The sequence below is a fragment of the Oryzias melastigma genome, linkage group LG24 (assembly GCF_002922805.2).
Source record: "Oryzias melastigma strain HK-1 linkage group LG24, ASM292280v2, whole genome shotgun sequence".
NCBI lineage: Eukaryota > Metazoa > Chordata > Actinopteri > Beloniformes > Adrianichthyidae > Oryzias > Oryzias melastigma.
The window spans coordinates 15,100,616-15,115,234 of record NC_050535.1 but is presented as its reverse complement, the minus strand read 5'-3'; the positions used below and the strand labels follow the sequence as shown (position 1 = coordinate 15,115,234).

The 14,619-nt window shown below is 41.3% G+C and overlaps 2 protein-coding genes across 3 annotated transcripts in view; both read right to left on the bottom strand.

Moving 5' to 3' along the window:
- sept12 (septin 12) overlaps positions 1-11,873 on the bottom strand; it is a 64,799-nt gene extending 52,926 nt beyond the window's left edge. Inside the window, exon 1 of one of the 2 annotated variants that reach the window (XM_036210499.1) lies at positions 11,795-11,873. The gene's annotated coding sequence lies outside the window, so the exon portion shown is untranslated. The remainder of the gene's footprint in view (positions 1-11,794) is intronic. The other variant, XM_036210500.1, reaches the window with a different exon arrangement.
- A 1,040-nt stretch (positions 11,874-12,913) lies between these two features.
- LOC112158144 (G-protein coupled receptor family C group 6 member A) overlaps positions 12,914-14,619 on the bottom strand; it is a 6,172-nt gene continuing 4,466 nt past the window's right edge. Inside the window, exon 7 of the mRNA XM_036210668.1 lies at positions 12,914-13,026. Within this exon, the coding sequence (XP_036066561.1) occupies positions 12,914-13,026 (113 nt within the window). The remainder of the gene's footprint in view (positions 13,027-14,619) is intronic.

Genomic DNA, 14,619 nt, shown 5'->3' with positions numbered 1-14,619 from the left:
CGTCGTTGATCATGTTGGGTTCAGACAAATGATACGGATTTTAGAACTGAAGTTCAAACTACCAACTTGGCAGCATTTCAGTAAAAAAAAAGCATTCCTGAGCTCTATGAGAAGACGAAGAGTGATGTGACAGAATCTCTGTCCACTGCTGAACGAGTGGCTTTGACCACAGACCCGTGGACCTCGCGTGCAACTCATTCCTGTTACAATAACCGTGCATTATGTTTCTCCAGAGTGGTCATTGAAAAATCACGTCCTGCAAACCCGTGTTCAGCGAGACACACACTGGAAAAAATATTGGCGACCTTCTGATAAATGCCTGCAAGGAATGGAAGATTGAAAACAAAAATCCAGCACTTGTGACAGACAATGGTGGAAACATCGTAACAGCAGCTCAAGCGGCTGAGATGACCCCTCATGTTACACCATTAACCTGGCTTCACAGAAAGCTTTTCAAATGAAAGATGCTGCAAGAGTTCTGAGCCGAGTGCGGAGAATCGTAACTTTTTTTCATCACAGCCCCAAAGCCACAGACATCCTGCACCAGAACCAGCTGCTGCTTGGTTTGCCATCACACAAGCTCATTCAGGATGTATGTACTCGCTGGAATAGTTCCTATGACATGTTGGATCGTTTTTTGGAACAACAGCCTGCAGTTTTTGCAAGTTTGATGTCAAAAGAGGTGAGGAGGGGCGAGGATGTCAATACTTTGACAGAAGAGGATCTTGCTGCAGTTGAGGCAATAATAAAACTTATGGAACCAGTCAAAGGGGCAACAGCACTCCTGTGTGAGGAAGACAACCCCAGCCTCTCCATGGTCGCTCCTGTTCAGGCACAACTGAGAGAGCACTTTAAACCACTCAGCGATGAGCTGCACATCATCACAGAAATGAAGGTTCCTGGAAGACTTTAATAAAAGGTAAGAACTATTCTACTGGTATTATTTTATGGGGAAAAACCTTTCAAACGTAATTCTAATATCTTATCTTTCCAAAATGTTCCGGTACCAAGGACTTCAGGACACACTGCATGTGGCCAGTGCGTTAGACCCACGCTTCAAAATGTTGTCCTTCACCGATGATGACAAAACCAGAGACCAGACTTACCTCGGCACTTTAAGTGAGGCACTAACCCTACATGAGAAAGTAAGCTGCCACTTTTATGTTTATTTCACACCTCGTTTACTCTTTTATTCAGCACCTGTTTTCTCAAATGCATGCATATAAATGCAGAAACGCTCTCATAATTTCTGATTGTGGATTCATTCATCTGTGTATTTATGTAATATTTAAACATGTATGATATATTATCAACAGACAACTGAGGGCAGACAAAAGGAATCTCAGAAAGGTCCCACACAAAGAAACCCATCTCCAGGTGAAGACCGTCCTCACAACAAGAACGAGAATCCTGCAGGTGGGTTTGGCGTGGTGTTTCCAAGTACAAGACAACTTTTAAAATGCAGTTTTCTTTACATTTTAATAGAACTATGCTAGGGCTGCACGGTGGCGCAGTGGTTAGCGCTCTTGCCTCACAGCGAGAAGGCCCCGGTTCGAATCCCGGCTGGGACCTTTCTGTGTGGAGTTTGCATGTTCTCCCCGTGCATGCGTGGGTTTTCACCGGGGACTCCAGCTTCCTCCCACCGTCCAAAAACATGCTTCATAGGTTCATTGGTGACTCTAAATTGCCCCTAGGTGTGAATGTGAGTGTGTATGTGTGTGTGATTGAGGCCCTGCGACAGACTGGTGACCTGTCCAGGGTGTGCCCCGCCTTCGCCCTTCAGTAGCCGGGATAGGCTCCGGCACCCCCGCGACCCCGAAAGGGAAGAAGCGGTCAAGAAGATGGATGGATGGATGGATAGAACTATGCTAATGGATAAAGCTAAAATGCTTTCAATGAACAATTTTTAACAATTTTGAATTTACATGTTACGAGCAACTGCAATTTAATAATTATTTTAATTATAAAAGATAATTTGCAAGCCACCTAATTTATTTTTTTTATATTATATTTTTATCTGTAGATGATGCCCCCCCCCAAAAAAAGATGAAGGCTTTGGATCAGATGTTCAGTGACATTGTAGAAACAAGTGCACCCCTGAGGTCCTACAGGGAACTTGCAAAAGATGAAGTCTGGAAATCCAGAAACCGTGTGCTTTGCCATTGGATGGAGATGTCTCCACTGGTGGAGAGACCAGCTGGATCTGCCAGTCCTGTCTTCACTGGCTACGATTTATTTGTGTATACCTGCCACCAGTGTACCATCAGAAAGAGTTTTCAGTACTGCTGGTGACATTGTTACAGCACAGCGCAGTTTAATCAAAGAAGAGCATGTTGACCAGCTAATCTTCCTTAAGAAAAATCTGAACTAGCATGTTTTACAGCACACTGTATTTTTGGGGGTTTGAAGTTTAGAATTGCCCTGTTAAATATTTTTTGTTTTGTACAAGATAACAGGACCCTTATTTATTTTTGCAGCACTTTAAGGAGTGCATGGCACTTTATCTGATGCGAAATGTTTTTTTTTTTACCACGAAAAACATAACTATTTACAAGGCCAAAAAAAGCCAGTGTTTTTGTATCAATTTAGGCAAGCAAATCGGTCTGTATCTTAATGTCACAAAATTAGGTATAAGTTTTTTGTATTGATTCGTGGACCATGTATCGAGATGCGTATTGAATCATGTGAGAGAGAAAGATACACACCCCTAGTTCTTGCAGAACTTCTCCAGTCTCTTCAAACAGCCAGGGCTGGATGTCAGTCCTATTTACATCAACCTCTGAAGAAAGCCCTCACATTACACCCTCCAAAAACCAGATTTATACAAAAGCATAGTAAGTTATTTAGACTTTGGATCAGTTCTAGTGTAAAAGTGAAGGTAAGACTAAAGCTAGCTATGTAACATGGTTTCCAACTTTCCGACACACTTAAAACCAGATGTGAGACATAAAAAATTAGGTGGGAAATCTACATATCAAATGCTTGGTAAAGCAGTCAATATCTTAGTTTTTGTCATTTAAAGATGTTGGAATGAGAAAACGTAAACCAGGAGTCTGTCGCAAACGGGCAGACAGCTGGTTCCACCTGCAGCTGGTTTACTAGTTCAGACAGGAATGAAGCACAGTTAAAAGTCCACAAAGCTAAATCAGGGTCAGACAGGTGGAGGTCAATCAACCGGAATGGGATCATCCAAGAGACTATGTCAGAGTCCAGGTGAGGGTCAGGGCAGGCAGCAGGTAATCAGAGATAAATCAGGGTCAGAACCATAAGATCAGGTCCAGGTAGAAACACTCAGTAAAGCAGGCAGAGAGTGACACAAACAAGGCTTCAGACTCACTGAGACTCTGTGTGCTGATTAAGAAGCAGGTGGGTAATTGTCAGGTTGGAGTCAGATGAGTTAGAACTCTGGAGACTGCTCCTGCCAGCGAGCAGAGGGGGCGCCAGACAGAGCTCTGACTCCTGACAGCATCAATAGAACTGCCGGATAAAAATTAGGGTCTTTTCTTGGCTTAGTGCCATTAATGACCAAGTTCAATGAAAATGGTGTTCTGATATTTTTAAAATAGTGTCTGAGTGTTTCTGCATTCAAATCAATAGTAGATAAAAAATATTACACTGGACAAAGCTTGTAGGTGTGATGACTCCACTTGCAGACAAATAGATCCATAAACGTTTTTGTTTTTCTTGTCTGTGCTGGAATCTGGAGCAAACCAGTACGGCTGGATAACTCTGATATTGCTTAACATTTTTGTTGTACCAGTAATGTTAGATTGTGGTTGTGAGAGAGTAAACAGTCCAGCCGACAAGTCAGGGGCGAATTTCTGATGAACTCCTGCTGCTCTGCAGAAATATGTCCAAGAAAACGATGGGTTTTTAAAATTTGCCAAAAAATAGCATAATCGTAATTAAAGGACCACTGGGAATACTCTGAATCCAGATCGTAGTACACATTTAAGTACTTGTTGAAAATGAGTGGGAAAATGTGTGGACACAAATAAACACTTATTTCCTCTGTGCAGATTTTACTCAAAATAAAGTTTTCAGTCTTGGTAGTAAGCAAACTGTAGACTGTAAAGGTTCAACTCCTGTAGAAAAAAAGTTTTAAAGACTGAAAGAGAAGTTTGTCAGAACTAAAGCTTTAGAAGCTTCAATACATTAAAACAGGAGCATCAGTGAACAACCTTCCACACTAAATAAAATCTGTTCTATGCTTTAGAGTCTTTGAGTTGTGATGAACAAAAGTCTAAATAAATCATCCAGCCTTTGCAGGGTGCAGTTTTCCTTGCTGTTCATCTGTAAGGACACGGTCACAAATACAACAGCCAGCGTGTGACGGGAGGTCATCGGGAGAATCTCACGATTTATGCTGCTGCCCGATTTTTTTTTTTAATCGTTGGTGAGGTCATGAATGTAGATGGCGGAAGTCAGGTGGTCGTCCGGCGTGCAGAAAGGCCTGCTGTTATATACCCCTGGGCTACCGAGCGGCCGCCATCCACAGACATAGACACATCGTCCAGTCAGAGCTGCATCAGCGGGTCCATCTGCCACTGACCTCTGGCCGCTCCGCTGTCGCCCAATTTTTTATGGCTGTCACTGTACTGCTACAGCTCTAAATGTCCCTGGATGGCCCCGAACCAATGTCAACGTGCAGAGAAAAATGTTAACTTCTTTTCAAAACCTTTGCAGCCGCCACGCGTCGTGAGAAAATGTGACTGCCGCTTCCTGATTGTGTTACCGCACAATCACCAGCCGCATTTGATAAAAAACTTGCACTTAGGCCATGGTACGTTGTTGTTATGGAATATGCGACTGTAGCCCAACACCTGCAGCTCTCTCCATGGCCTGACTCAGCTGGATCTAGCAGAGAGGACTGGAGCAGACCCCGACATGCAGCTCTCACTCATCCCTTTGGTCCTGTTTTCCTTCTGTCCTCCTACGACACAATCAAGTTCACCAACTACACCTGGTTGCCTCTATAAACAGTGCCCTATGCTTCAACCTGAAGTTTTTGTTAAAAGTTTGGACATCTCTGGCCACGAGAAAGGCAGGAGTGGAGGTTGTGAAGGAGGACATGACAGGGAGTGAGGTGGATGCAGAGGAGAAGGTTAGAATTTTTGTTTATTAAATGGTAAATGGTGTATACTTCTATAACGCTTTTCTATCTCTCTTGAAGGCCCAAAGTGCTTAGCAGTCACAGACCCATTCACACACTGATGAACACTGACACCAACCTTCCACCAGAGGCAATGAGGGGTTCAGTGTCTTGCCCAAGGACACTTTGACACATGGGCGGGCAAGGCGGGAATCGAACCTGCAATCCTCTTATCAGAGGGTGACCGCCCTACCAGCCATGTACTGGTGGATGATTCCTTGTAGTGACAAAGAAGAAGAAACGTGTTAGCTTCAGCTGTTTTTTGACTCAGTTGCAACCCACAAAGTTCCCCCAGCAGGAGCAACAGCAGCTTAAAAACTGCTCTGATTGTTTTCACTAATTGGATAACCACATCCAGAGTGGCCAGTGAACTGGTTAACAGCAGGACCACAGTAGGCCCAGCCTGCAGGGACAGGTTGCTGAGTCTGGGCTTGTCTCTCCACCCCCAACATACCATTAGGTTTCATGGTTCAATAACACATAGGCCCCCACATGCACCGATTTGTAAAAAATGAAGATTGTCAAACTTTCAGTAGAAGCTCAAAAGAGTTCCTTGTTCTACATCTGTCAGGTTTTTTTAGTTCAAACTCTGTTGATTATTAAAGTTTGTCGGTAGGTCAGCACATCTGGAAAACACATCTGGAAGACACATTCCTGACGTCCATTTCCATGTTGTAATACTGAAAATAACAGTGTCAGGACGGACCATGAAGATGATCAATCAGCATGGGTGGGATTAAAACTTTATTGCCGTCAATATTCCTCCACATTTCACCTCAGTGAGGTATTACCTTGACTCATTAAGAACTTCGTAAGCAACACTGAAGGAAAATTACCAAAATGCTGGGTTTTCTTCCAAACACAATTATTAAAAAATAACAACGTGAAATGGTTGGATTAACCCTTTGGTAACACTTCAGCTGAAGTGCTGCAAAACACTCAAAATGTTGACAAAAACAGTTCATACATTTGTTAGGCTTGTTAGCAGTTTATTAATAAGACCTTTGTAGACAATGGTCTCCCTTTAAATTTTAATGAATCTTACCAAGTATGTTAATTAACCTTATTCAGCTTTTTGTGCTAATACATGTTTTACTAACTATAGACTATCTATTAGGGCTGTAACGAGTATCCGGGTGCTCAGGTATTCGCGATCTGCTCCCGAAAATTTGAGTACGGATACTCGCAACGTCCAAGATCGCTGATTTGTGATCTTTATAAATGTAGTAAATTGTAGTAAAATATGATCATAATATCATCTGGGCACCATGTATTTTTGCTCTGAAAGGCAGTTTAATGTAGGGTTTCAAGTTTACAAACTAAAACAAAGCCGAAAGAGCCGCGGTACTGCCAACGGAGGTAAATACATCTTTGTGACGGTGAAGCTTCGGGTTTTCAAAGTAAAACTAGCGAGTTTTTTTCCGTTCAAAAACTTAGAAGTTCTGCTCACAGGCATAACTTCTGAAAAAAATAAATTAACTTTAACATTGGAGCTTTAGCTCCAGTGTTTACATTCTTTTTTGACTATGGTAACTCTTCAACATTTGACGTAATTATTGAAACTCCAGTTTATTCTGAAGAAACGGCCTCGCGCTGCTGAAAGGTGGATGTAATCAACGTGAATCAGCTGATTCTGCTGAGAAAAAATACTTTTTTCATACGAGCTCTGCACCAATATGTAATACTTAGAACGTAGAATACTGAAGAACTTTGAGGATAGAAAACTGTGGAGAACATTTTCAGATTCTGTTGTTAAATGATCCAAAACAGCAGTGATTTTTATCCTTTTATGTTGTTTTACTGCTGAACCAGAAGATTGATAAAAAAAAAAAAGTTTAAAATGACAAACATTTCTTTCTATCTGAATCTTTGTGTTTTTTTAATCAGTTTTGTTCATTTTGATCTCCTGTTCTAAATAAATGTATAAATGATGATTACATACAAATAATTTAAATTTTCATCCATCCAGTAAATAGACATACACATGGCAATAAACATTTTAAAAAGTAAGAATCGTGATTCGATTCGTGAATCGTTGAGCTTGATTCGTGAATCGAATCAGATCGCCACCTAAGCAATGATCCACAGCCCTGCCATCTATAAGCACATGAATAATGTTTGCTGTTGTGTTAATAAAGCTTGTTAAGGAACCTTATTGTAAAGCGCTACCCACCCTTTTTATTTTAAGCTAATGGAACAAATCTATTGGAAAAGTAAATGGCATCAAATTAACAAAGCATTTATAGTAATCACTGTCCAAGCCATTTTTACCAACAATACTGATTCATTAAATTAAACAACAGACCTAATTTGAAATAGCAGCATGGTGATGTAGAGCGCAAAGTCCGCACTTTGAAAAGCTTTTCAAACAGCAGCATATCTAAAGATTTTTCACCAGAAAACAAGCACATTAACTTTGTAAATCTAAGTGACACGTTGCAGTCCAAACACTTAAACGAATTGGAAGCTTAAATGAGCTCGGATGAACAGATTTTAGAACAGACACAACTTTCAGGCAAGTCGAAACATTTGGAGAGGACATCTCTCATGGCTCCACCAGAGAACAGCGCCCTCGTCCCCTTGAATGACTGGCTCCAGACTGCGTGTTACTTCAGCTGCAGCTTGCTCTTCTGCAGAGATGTGTCCTTAAATTAGAGGCGTTTCCATTTCTCGCGGTCACCTTTTACATGCATAATTTACAAATGGCCTCATCAGGATTAATGGGTTTTTCTTCTTCATTTACTTGGAACCCAAAGTTCTCAGAAACTGTACAAGTTGTTTTTTTAGACACCAAGCCACTGGCGAACAACTCGCCATCTTTCCTCCCATCACTCACGCCTGTTTTGTTTGTGTTCAATAAGAGCTTTAATGAAGACACAAATTCCTGAATTATGTTAAAGCTCTCTTGGAGTGCTGCTGCTACTGCGTCTGGGGATGGAGCTGACGTATATAGAATTGTGTCGTCTGCGTAAAGATGAATAGATGACGCACGTGTTACGGTAGATAACTGATTTATATAAAGTGAGAACAGGGTAGGTCCTAGGATAGATCCCTGTGGCACTCCGCGGGTAACAGGAAAAAGCTGTGACATTAAAAGGTCTGATTTTAGATACTGTGATCTGTCTGAAAGACAGCTATTAAACCAGCCAAGTGAGCTATTATCAACACTGATGTGTTTCAGTTTATTTAGTGGAATAGAGTGATCTACAGTATCAAATGTTTTGGCCAAATCTATAAAGACTGCAGTGCAAGACATTTTTTTTTTTTATCTAAAGCAAGAGTTATGTCATTTAAGACTTTCAGGATAGCTGTGATACAGCCATATTCTTTCGATTATTTTACTAATAATACAAATTATTAACATGAATATCAATGTACACAGCAACTCCCCCCTTCCGTGTTCCATATAGGAAGTATCCCCTGGTTGCAAGAAGGCCAAAGTCCCATTGACTTACATTATGCCAGTGTAGGTCATTTTATTTGTCAGAATAATCATTCTGGCTCTGATGCTTCTTTCTTAAAACGTTCTTTCTAGTCCTAATATTTTTAAAGATTTTTTTCTTTATCGCCAGTTTTCAAGTTATAAACTGACCAATCAGGTGCCTCACTAAAAGCGTTTGGTTCCTGCTGGCTCCGCCTCCAACGTTTGATTGACAGATTCCTCCGAGCTGCTTACAGTGGGTGTGGACTTTGAACAAGCCGGAAAAAGCTCACTCCTGATTGGTTGAGAGTAGCTCCTCTAAAAACATGACTCAGACTGACTTGGACTAATCGCTGTCGACGGGTTGCAAGCGTTTGCAATATGGCGGTAGACGTATCAGGAAGTGACGGCGAAGGCTCTGGCCTGATTTTTATTTACCAACCTTCCTGTTAGGAACACGAGGGGGAGCGTCACTTAGTGCAGTTCTAATATACAGTTAATGTTACCAACTTCAAAACTAACCCAAAGAAAAGCAAGCATTGACATAAACTTGATGCACGCGCTTGAAAGAGCCAAAACATCTCTTTCAAACAGAACTTTCCTCTCCTGTGAACGAGGAGCAGCAGCACTCTCCATGCACACATGACAGGCCCTCTGCCATGCAGGAGCAGATGATGTCATCACTCCCTTAACGTCTGATAAACCAAGCTTCAACTTAAATAACTTATTAAGAACATTTTTAATGCTATTATAATGTAGTCAGTTTTTTTCTGTTCTTTCTCACAGAGCAGCTGGGCGACCAGTGCGAACCTGGATTGTTTTTTTTTTGTTTGTTTTTTAGGTGCACCACTGAAAAATTCAGTTGTACGTCTGATCAAAAATAGTGGCACTCTAGAGTCCTGCTCCAGCCTTCCAGGTTAAAACACACTGTTAAAAATTAAGATCATCCTTCACAAGAAAAGCCTGCTGGAAACCCTGATCCTGAACCATCCCATCAGCCAGACGGCCTTCTACAGCCAAAGACCGGCTCATCTTTTGTGACGAACAGATATGATTGCATGAGACAATACTAATGCTGATTTCTGCTTTGCAGACTCAAACATGGAGCTATCACAACTTGTTCTCAGTCATGATGACCTGTGGACACATAGAAGATTGATTAACAAGGTCTCCAGCCAGTCAGGATCCAGAACACAGAGTTCTGTTTAAAAAAAACCTGCAGCAATGCATGAAAGAAAAATCCAAAAACTGAAAGACCATGAAAACTGAACAGCAACATAGCAAGGGAGCATTAGCTACGTTTACATGGACACAAGTCATTGTATAAATGCCTGGTCAGACTAAAAACGCATCATGTAAAAATGCCGTTTGGGATACTCTGACTCGATCAGACACATTCAGATCCAAATTTCCTTCCGATCAACACAGGTGGGTCATACCGTTTGTTGATCGAGGTTCATGTAAACACATTCCGATCGTGGGTCATGACTGTGCTGGATTGTTTGTCAGTAGGGCTGCCACAAACGATTATTTCAATAGTCGACTAATCTCCGATTATTTTTTTCGATTAGTCGACTAATCGGTTCGTGCGGCGACTGGATGTAAAACACTCATCTTAACCATCATTATCTTTAAACTTGAGGTCTTTGAGCTGTATTCTATCTAAAATAAAGACAATAGTTTATTAATCTTTTAATGAATCATGCAGGTTTTCTCCTTCATTTGTCTCTGGCATTAAAACAAGACTTAAAACAAATGAGGTAATCTGAATCAACTACAGAAAAACTTAATAAAAGCCTGAAATTCTTTTTTAAAGCTTTAAAACATATATTTAATAAAACATTTATAAAGTATTTCAAAAGCTATTTGTAGATGTACAAACACACACAAAATATTTGCTGACTGAGGCCCATTTATTAAAGCAAAACACTAATAACATATTTGAACTGAAGATATTCCTATACATATAAAACCTGAGGATGCCCATAGAAACAAAGAAAATAAATAAAAATGGGGAAATGTATATTTTTAAAAAGGGAGAAAAGCAGGAGATGTTAGAATGTACATCAGTACTTTCATTCTTTCACTACCTACATCCACTGCACATGCACAGACCGATACTTCATATTTTCAGTTTGGGGGAGAACCCATAAATCTGTGTTACTTCTTTAATGTTGTGGTTGTTTTGCTGTTTGTTGTCGTTTTTGTGACTTTAAGTTACATTTAATTGTAGCTTAATGCAGATAATGTTATGCTACACTTGTAAACTTAGCTCTGGACTTTTAGGTGAGCTCCTTCACTTCTGGGACTTGTAGTTTTAAATCGTTCCATAACTCTGCTGCAGATCCGTACCGACACACAGCCTCTCTGTCTGCGCGGTGAACGTTTCATAATCCGCTCTTCAAACCGAACGACGTGATCCCGGTGCGGAATATGGATGAAGCCTTGGACGAGCGGTTCATTTCCAGTGTAAACTCATTATCCGCGCCGTCCTCGCTGCGTTTGGTTCAAAAAGCGCGGATTATGAAACGCTCACTATGCAGACAGAAGCGCCGTAGACACGGATCTGCTGCAGATCTTCTGGTTCATCTCCAAGCAGCGCAGTAATGACAGCCGCGGCAGCGCTAGCTGTGTTAGCGCCGATGTTAGCTTAGCTAGACGAAGCTCTCTGTTCAGCGTGATCAAACTCAGTCTCAACATGCTTCATCTTCATGTGATCATTTATCGCCATCGTGCTCTCATGGAACACAAATTCTGTCGTGCAGAAATTACATTTGACACTTTTTCCTCTTTTGTTTTCCTTGTGTTTTCCACATTTTCGAACTAGCGTGTTGTTTTGAGCCTACTGAGAACTTCCTGTGACGTCACTGCTGACCGGATTAGCACCACTGCGCATGTGTGACAAAGACAAAGGTAGACCCGGCATTAGAACAGTAGTTTTAAGATCAAAACAAGGAAAAAAACAAATAAAAAACGACGCTTCGACGACCAAATTATTCGTCGACTATTTTAATAGTCGAATAGTCGTTGATTAGTCGAATAATCGTGGCAGCCCTATTTGTCATGCATAGTCTTTGGAGCACCAACAGAACCGATCAGCTGCTCTCCACGAGCGAACAGTTTCTCTGAGCAGAGCAGCAGATTCATAGCTTTCATGTCTGTGAGCGGGTTGGGGGTGCTTTGTTATGGCGTGAGCTGGCAGTCCGACCGGAGAGACCTACCGGACTCAGGAAAACCGTGTCTCCCATCAGAAGCGTCTCTTGACGGCTTTTGAATGTGGAAATGCCGCTCCGCACACCGAACAGTCCTGAGAAACTGTGTAAACAATCACGTAAATGCATGTTTCAAATTTTGTCCAGGCAAAATAAAGGCTGATGTTATTCCCACATATTTACATGCAGCCAAGATGCACATTGCTGCATGGATTTAGAAAATTATGATCGAACAGTCACTTAAAAATATTATTAATAATAATGAAAGCACGCTCAGAGGATCCTCAGAGGATCATCTCTCTCTATACAGCATCTTTGTTTATAACGGAACTCGCTATTTCTTCTTCTACGACTATTTCTGGTATTTTAGGCAGTTCTGCGCATGTCAACATGATTTATTCCAATCAACCGTGTGGCGTATGGAAACGTTTGTTAGAAAGTTTTTCAGGGCCAGTTCTATTCTAATCTGATCTTTAATCCGATCGAGAACATTTTGCACATGTAAATGCAGCAAGTGTGCTCAGTCTCAGCCTGATCACTGCAGGCTGTCTAGGCTTTAAGTAAAAAGTGAAAATGGGCCAATCCTAGTAGTTCCCCTTTCTGCATATCCCATCAGAGATTAAACAACAAATTAACTTTCAGTGATCTGCACATTTGGCTTGGCAGAGTCCTACACTGGCATAAGTATTTTATTTCTTTTTGTATTTCTACTGTACATCCAACCTTATAAACATATAAGCAAGATGCAATTGTTTTTTTTTGTTGTTAATTTTTTAACTCTCAGAATTCAAAAGGTACGAGTTAGAACAAGGTAAACTGGATTCAAATTCAGGACAAAAATCTGGAGCCCAAACATGATGTGTTACACAATTCTTTAGTTTCCCTCTGTTCTCATCACTGGGAAAAGGGTCCAAGTGGTCTGCTTTGGGGCTCGCTGGTATTTATGTTCTGAGAAAACACCTGAATACGAACAGTATGGAAAGTTTCATAAAACAAAATTGGCCAAGACCTTTGGTACAAGTGCCCATGGAATTTCTTTTTAAGATTTTGTAATGATGACTGATCACATTATATCTCACCATCTACGGAGCTTCAGATCATCATACTGTCACCACCACACACTAAGGCTCATGGGAGAACGGCTTTACCCATCATTCCTACACTAATGCTCACATGGCTCTGGGACAGGGTGAGGCTGGTGACCCTCTTTCCATTAATCCAGAGTTCAATCTTTGAGCTGCCTGAAGCCATGTTCCAGCTTGACTCAGTGATAACAGGTTTCCTTAGGCTGCACAGGTGTTCAGTCCAATCAAATCAAACCAGACACGTATCATCTCCCTAAATCAGAGTGTATAGATGGTTTGATGATCCCTACTTACAATTACAGGCCATACCATTAATCCAGGGATAGATCTTTCAGAAGAGTTCATCTGCATTCATCCTCAAATATTTTGTTTGCCCTCTGCAGTCTGCAGAAAACACTGCTCTCTCCTTCTGCTAAAGCTCAGGAATTTCTTGTCAGCTGATGCAGATTTGTGACTGCAGCACTTTTCAATCACGCAAAGGCTCGTTTCCAAACACTGAGTTATGAGACTATCAAGATCATCCTCAGTGAATGGTCATGGTTTATCACTACAAGAGATTTTTTTTCTCCTCTTCAGACAAAAGCTAGAAAAAAAGATCCTGAACTGAAATACGATTAAAGGAGAGATTCAAAGTAGTAGTGTAAAAGTAACCCTCCAAAGAAAAGACCAACCGATGGACTTCCGGTGACGTCATGCTAGCAACACCAGCGTGACAAACCAAGCTCCATCAGGGGAAAAAACCTAAATTGTGACTTGTGATAAAAGAAAGGTACCTAGCTACGATAAAGAAAGATAACTATAGAAAACGATGACCTCATCTTTGAGACCCAGAGGACCTGTAAAACAAGGTGCCCCGAAAGACTCAGACGACAACTCTCTGAATAGCAACACGTCGGCGAGGGAAGGTGAACCATCGCTAATGGGAAAAATTAGGAAAATGCGTGAAGAACACGCACAGGGGCACCTACAAACCACACAGACTCTTACACGCATGGAAAAATCCTTAACAGAAATTAAAGAACAATTAAGTGATCATCACATCAGAAAAGAATTATTGAGCTGGAGGAAAGAGTAAACGGGTGGAAGGTACAGAGAAGCAACGGGTGCTAACTCACCTACTCGAACGGGAACAAAACTCAGAGAGGACCTCCAAAACAGACTGAGACGGAATAATATAAGAATTTTCCAAGTTCCAGAAGGAAGTGAACAAGGTAATGTCTCTTTGTTTGTTAACGACTTGATACCCAAAATGCTGAGACTGCCGCCGGAATTGGATATTAAAATTGAAAGAGACGATGTTTTACAGCAAGCATGGAGTCAACGAAACCTGAAAGTTAAAGATAAGACGATATTCTTCGATCAAGATTACTCTCCGGAACTACAGAAGAGGCGAGCAAAAGTCCACCCTGTCGTCAAACAGCTGCGGAGAAAAAAACATTCAAGCAAAACGTCTTTATCCTGCACGACTGAAATTAAAGCTGGAATCAGAAGAAAAAAACCTTTCCATCCCTGATGAGCGCCGCTGATATGTTGAAAAACCTGGACACCAAGCTGGATAGAGAAACGACGACAGAAGAAAGATGGAGCAACTCCTCGTGTAGAAAGTGACAGATCATGCAGACAACATCCAGGTGATGATGGAAGAAGGATAAGATCTGAAAGCATGCAAGCAGTGGCGGGCCGTCAGGGCCTGCAAGGCCTTCTCTGCTGGCCTAAAAATATCTGAATCACAGACTGATATTAATTATT